A 5,932-nucleotide genomic window follows, 5' to 3' on the forward strand; every position below is an offset into this window, starting at 1 on the left:
GCGGCGTAGCGTAGATAGCCGCTAGCTGCTCGCTTTCACCCTTAACATATATTTCACCGTGGTATTGTTGTTCATGTTTTAAAAGTAGCGTGTTTGTATTTACACAGTTAAACAGTTTCGTTAGTGGCGGGAATATTTGCTAGCTAGCGTTAGCTAAGTAACTAACTACAACCACTGGCACGTTTATCGCCATTTTGCGCATTCAACAGCCCAAGACTTTCGCCAGCAGCAAGGTAACAACCACAGACATGTCTGGATGCTGAGGACTGGAACCGCTTTGCATGCTTATACCCAACGGTCAAAATCCCAGTGACTTAATACGACCCTTGTTTTGTCGCAGGTGGTGGATTTTGCAGCATGGCAGAGGCAGACCGACCAGGGAAGCTCTTCATCGGTGGACTGCAACACGGAGACCACCGAGAAGGCCCTGGAGCAGTACTTCAGTAAATATGGCAGGATTGTCGAAGGTGTGAATGGAGCCACTGGCCATCTTATTCTCAATTATTACCGTGTTTCATTCTGGATGAAATATAAAATGTTAAAAACGTTCAACAGTATTACTTTACTTTTCAAATTGGTCAGTTTTTGCTGGTCCGTGCTTTTCAATGTGGGCCAAATGTGTGTCCTAACTTGGCTGTCTAAAGTTACCCAATGTCTGCTTGGGTGAATTTCAGCGAGGCCCGTTTTCTGAATGAGTTTTTCAAAAATCTGTGAACAGTTTATTCGTACCTATTTTTGATATTAGACGTGTTTAAAAATAGATTGAAATATTAATGTGAACTTAAACTTTTGGTACAAAGTTGTCTAGATTTTTAAATATTATTATTATTATGGTGCACAATTGGCTATTTTTTCCATCTTACTCCAGTCCACCAATTTCACATCACTTAACATGATGTGAAACTATTATAGCTACCCATAGAAGTTGTACTGACTTACAGTTGAACTGTAAAATTATCATTTTACAGTTCAACTGTAAAATTAAAAAGTTCTGCACAGAGAAGGAAGCATATTGGATTTGGCTTTTAGCTTAGTCAGTAAAGTGGGGGTCAGAACTGAGAATATGCAAATTTAAACTGCTGTAAAACAGGTTTTTGTTGTACTGATGTCAGTCAAAAATGTTTTCAGCCGAAACTTGTAGTCACAAAGTAACAAGCTCTGTTCTCACTCCACGTTTCTTCATTTCAGTTCTTTTGATGAAGGACCGTGAAACAAACAAATCAAGAGGGTTTGCTTTTGTTACTTTTGAGAGTCCTGCTGATGCAAAAGATGCAGCTCGCGAGATGAATGGAAAGGTAAGCACAGTCTTTAATCAGCCATGAACTTTAAGAAATCTACTTGAAACTGTGATTGCAATGGTTAGTTTCTCTACCACAGTCTCTCGATGGCAAACCTATCAAAGTGGAGCAAGCTACAAAGCCTCAGTTTGAGAGCGGTGGCAGACGAGGGCCTCCACCCATACACTCGCGCAGTCGTGGTCCACCCAGAGGCCCCCGTGGTTCCCGGGGAGGCCCTGGTGGTATGAGGGGCCCACCATCCAGAGGTTATTTTTTATGAATTTTATTTGGTTGGTTAAGTGTGTAAAATTATAGAATGTTTACAATAGTAAGACAGCCTACCAATGTATTTTCTGCAATGCTTTGTTTGAACATAGTATATTAATATATTCATGTCTTGTCTGTTAAGACTACTATGATAATTCAGGGAACGTAGAACCCTTCTTTAAAGGGATGTCGTCCAGAGGCCCCCCTCCAATGAAGAGAGGACCCCCAGTACGTAATGGAGGCCCCCCACCCAAGAGACCTGCCCCATCTGGTCCCATGAGTAGACGTAAGTGTGAGGGAATTCTGTTGGTACTATGTCAATGTAAATTCACCCAGAGTTGTGTAATTGTACTGGCTGGATACCCACTGATTCCCTGCTTTGATGTGGATTGGAATTAAAGATTTAATGGTCTCAGAATTTATCTTCTAGCTCTCCTCCAGCTAGATGAGCTGCTTGTATCTCAGGGTTGTTTGGTGGATTAATGAGTCTGGTTTGTCTTTGCTTTGCATATACTAGCACCCATGTCGAGGGACAGGGATCCCTATGGTCCGCCGCCTCCTCGCAGAGACTCCATGATGTCCAGGAGGGATGATTATCCATCACCACGAGATGACCATTACAACTCAAAAGACAGGTAGGACATTGCAAAAACGTTTTTGCATTTCTTGAGATTAAAAAAGTACTTAAAATATTTGTTTATAATTTCTGCACAGTGTACTCCTGCTTACAATTTATACCTTAACTGAATTGTGTCTTGTTTTACAGCTACTCCAGTCGGGATTATAATTCCAGAGATTCCAGGGACTATGGACCCCCTCCCAGAGATTACTCATACAGAGAATACTCCAATTCCAGTTCTCGAGATGACTATGGGTCTATGTCAAGAGGATACAGGTATGTGTATGAGTTGATACTGAAGGTTAGAAAATGAGATTGTATCACACCTGGTCATCAAATATAAACTCCTTTTATTGTGTAGTGATCGTGATGGTTATGGGGGAGGCCGGGAACCCAGAAGTTATATGGACCGTCCAAGTGGTGGCTCCTACCGAGATTCATATGATGGTTACGGTAAGATATGACTCCATTAGTGTAACAACAAAAGATAACTGTGGCTGCGGCACAAAGAGGAGCTGCACAAATAACCAAACAAATCATAGCATTCACTCCCGCAATCTCCACAAGAAGCTGCAGTTTTTTCCCCTCCCCAGAGGAAACAACATTGTAGGCAGCCTCTTAATTTTTTTTTTTTCCTTTACCTTTGCCGCATCCCTGACCTGCAACCCATGTTGCATATTTTCATTCTATTAGAAATCTATAACCATTGGCATCTCAACTTCAAAATGAAATTCTATTGAAAAGATGTCTCATTACCGTTGCATTCATCAAAAGAATGTTTGTGGCAATGTCATGCAGAAATTACGCAGAATATTTAATGTGCCCCAGAGAGTTTTCAACCATAAGGAGCCCCAAAAAGTCCCTGGAAACATCTGTTGACCACTCAGAATGTGTTGCCTAGCAAAGCACTCCCTCAAGGAGTAACCTTCACAAAACCATCAAGACAACTCCTGAAAACCTCGTCCTTAACCAGCAGTTCTAACTCTTGGAGCTCTAAAAGGAAAATGGCTTCTCAAATCAATGGCATGCTGACATGGGTAACACTGCCCATTTATTCCATGTGCTTGGATATGTTACTGCCCATATCAACTAAATATCCATTTTAAATTTTAAGATCGTTACCATCATGGGACATTTAAACATGTCGTCCATTAAATTTATTTGTCACAGAATGAATTCTATTGGCAAAAAATGAGCACTTGACAGTGCAAGAAAATGTATAAATTAAACCTTGCCAATTACCTGACCCATTGACCCTGCAGGTAACTCTCGCAGCGCCCCACCATCACGGGGCCCCCCACCATCCTATGGTGGGAGCAGTGGAAGCAGTCGTTACGATGACTATGGCAGCAGTTCCCGGGATGGCTATGGCAGTCGTGACAGTTACCCCAGCAGTCGGAGTGACCCATATCCACCTAGCCGTGGTGAGCGAATGGGCAGGCAGGAGAGGGGCCCAGCTCCCCCTGTCGAGAGAGGCTACCCTCCTCGTGATTCATACAGCAGCTCAAGTCCGTGGAGGGCCACGTGGTGGCCGTGGTGGCAATCGAGCTGATAGAGGAATGGCTCGCAGCAGATACTGAACTGAACTTGGAAATCACATTAAAGCAAACGTTAGTTTCCGTGCACAGTAAAACACGTGTTTTGGAAGAAATCTGACAACAAGACCAACTAGCCATGTCTGTGGAAATATGAAGCTTAGCTTTGAACTGTATCTTGACTTTCCCAGTTTTTTATGTGTAAATTTTTTTTTAAGTATTTCTCTTGCTCATGTAACAGTACAGTTACCAAGTGAGTGTTCGTTTTTGTACATTCAGTGCTGTTGGAATCTGCAATGCCCTATAAGTCTGGCTTTCCTACTCTAATAAAGCTTTTAGTTGTACCTTGACCACTGCTCATCGATTTTCAAAACAAGATCAGAGACAGTAACGTGAATGCTAATGAACAAGATGATCTCCTTTACCAAGTTCTCTGCAGAGCTTAGGTGAGTCACTGCTTGTGCTATATAAATAGCCAAGTGAGTTGAGTTCATTTTTAACACAAATGTACTTCCAACTGGACGCTGCTGTTTTCAAGGGTTAGGCAAATGTTACTGTCAAAATGTTCCAATGTAGTTCCCTTGGAAATGGATCCATCACCCTAGAGCCATTTGATGGCATGCAACGACAAAACCAAAGGCAACAACAACCAAATGCAACTCGACTGATAGTCAACAGCTGGTAAGCAAAGCAAACCTCTTTGTTTCTCATCTGTAAATGAGTTTCTCATTGTCCTGTATTGCAGTCTCCACTCAAAAGGGTGCTGTTCAAGACAACTTTTGCCTCAGGGGAAAAAAGAAAAAAAGGAGGTCGACTAAATGAGCCTTTTCCATTGTAGTCCGTTTTCATCAGCTAAAATTGTCAAATGTGCAGCAGCATCCCAAGACATTTCGTCCCTTTTCAACAATGAAACTTTTAACAGCCATTTTGCCAACTGAGCCCTCAAAACAATACCCTTTTTTTGCCAAACCAATCGTCCAACCTCAGTAAAATGATTGGCACCAGTGCATTTTTTTGTCTAGTTATTTGTAACAAGTTTTTCTTGGTTAAAAATTAAAAGCCATTTTTAAATTAAGAGCCATTTTCTCAGTATCAAAACCTTTTCCACAAGCATGCCAATTCAAACAATGGAGACCTCTGGAAGAACACCATCGTCCTAACTACCAAACTGGAAACAATCGCTGAAGCGAATTTGCAGTCGGACCAAGGACTACAATATCATCTTAAGATATTTTATAAATACATGATTAAGACTAGGGCAATTTGTTAATATTGTGTTCTCATTGCAGGATGAACGGCTCTCCAAGGCAACTGCCCTTGCAACATACCTGAATTGTGTCCTCAAGGCATTGGACCAATGAAGCCACAGTGCACCAGTGCAGGTACTCACCAACCAGACTAGTCCTTATCTCTTAATTACCTATTTTGAACAACCTAAGAACTATACCAGTAGAAGTTAGCATGGAGGAACACCATTAGAGGTCATGAATTCTCAACTGTCGATATGTAATCAGTTGTTTTTAATGTTATCTGTATTTCAGATGCTGGCACAGGCTTCTGGTGGAAGTGATGGTTGAGACTTCAAGCAGATCGACGTGTTGAGAGTGGAAGAACACAGACTGAGGATTTGCTCAAATAAACAATCTCTGCTGTTTTCAATAAAGGCATTAAAAAGAGCTTTGTTATGTTTTTTTGTTTTGTTTTTTTGTTTTTTTTTTGTCATGAAAGCAGGATGCAATTAGTACAATTCTCCACAAAAGTATTTCAGATATTAACAAGTGAGTGTTTTAAATGGAGCTAACGGTGTCTGGTTTGATCTTTTGTTATAGTTTTTTATAACCTCCACTGTGAAGTCACTGAAGTTTTAGATCATGTGATTGCCTTCTGTAAATATACAGTCAGCATAATAGCATGGGTTTCCATGCTAGTGTCACATCGAATGTCAGCAGACTCCCATGTCAGGTCCCACTGATCACATATCCAGAGTACAGTAGGTGCATATTTTTCTTGAAAAATATGTGATGCACAACAGATATCAGGTCTCTGGTGGTGTTTTCTGATCCACGCTGCGGTTTAACTTGTAATATAATATAAGAGAAAAATGCCCTCTGCCAGCATGTGCTACTTCACGCAGGGAAAAAAGAGACTCCTGTCTATTGTTGAGGTGCCTATTTGCCAGTAGGGGTGATCATCAGTTTTGCGTGTAGAAACAGCGTCGTCCTTCCCCCCACCGC

The 5,932-nt window shown here is 41.4% G+C and overlaps 1 protein-coding gene across 1 annotated transcript; it reads left to right on the plus strand.

The window, feature by feature from the left end:
• The first annotated feature begins 348 nt into the window (after nucleotides 1-348).
• On the plus strand, nucleotides 349-4,048 carry rbmx (RNA binding motif protein X-linked). The gene is given in 9 exon segments (XM_018660312.2): nucleotides 349-402; nucleotides 404-467; nucleotides 1,189-1,295; nucleotides 1,378-1,543; nucleotides 1,687-1,830; nucleotides 2,062-2,179; nucleotides 2,311-2,439; nucleotides 2,525-2,616; nucleotides 3,426-4,048. Coding segments are annotated over 9 exon segments (1,155 nt in total). The 5' UTR covers nucleotides 349-357; the 3' UTR covers nucleotides 3,716-4,048.
• Nucleotides 4,049-5,932: the final 1,884 nt, after the last annotated feature.

Source organism: Lates calcarifer, linkage group LG8, assembly GCF_001640805.2.
Source record: "Lates calcarifer isolate ASB-BC8 linkage group LG8, TLL_Latcal_v3, whole genome shotgun sequence".
In the NCBI taxonomy this organism is placed as follows: Eukaryota; Metazoa; Chordata; class Actinopteri; family Centropomidae; genus Lates; species Lates calcarifer.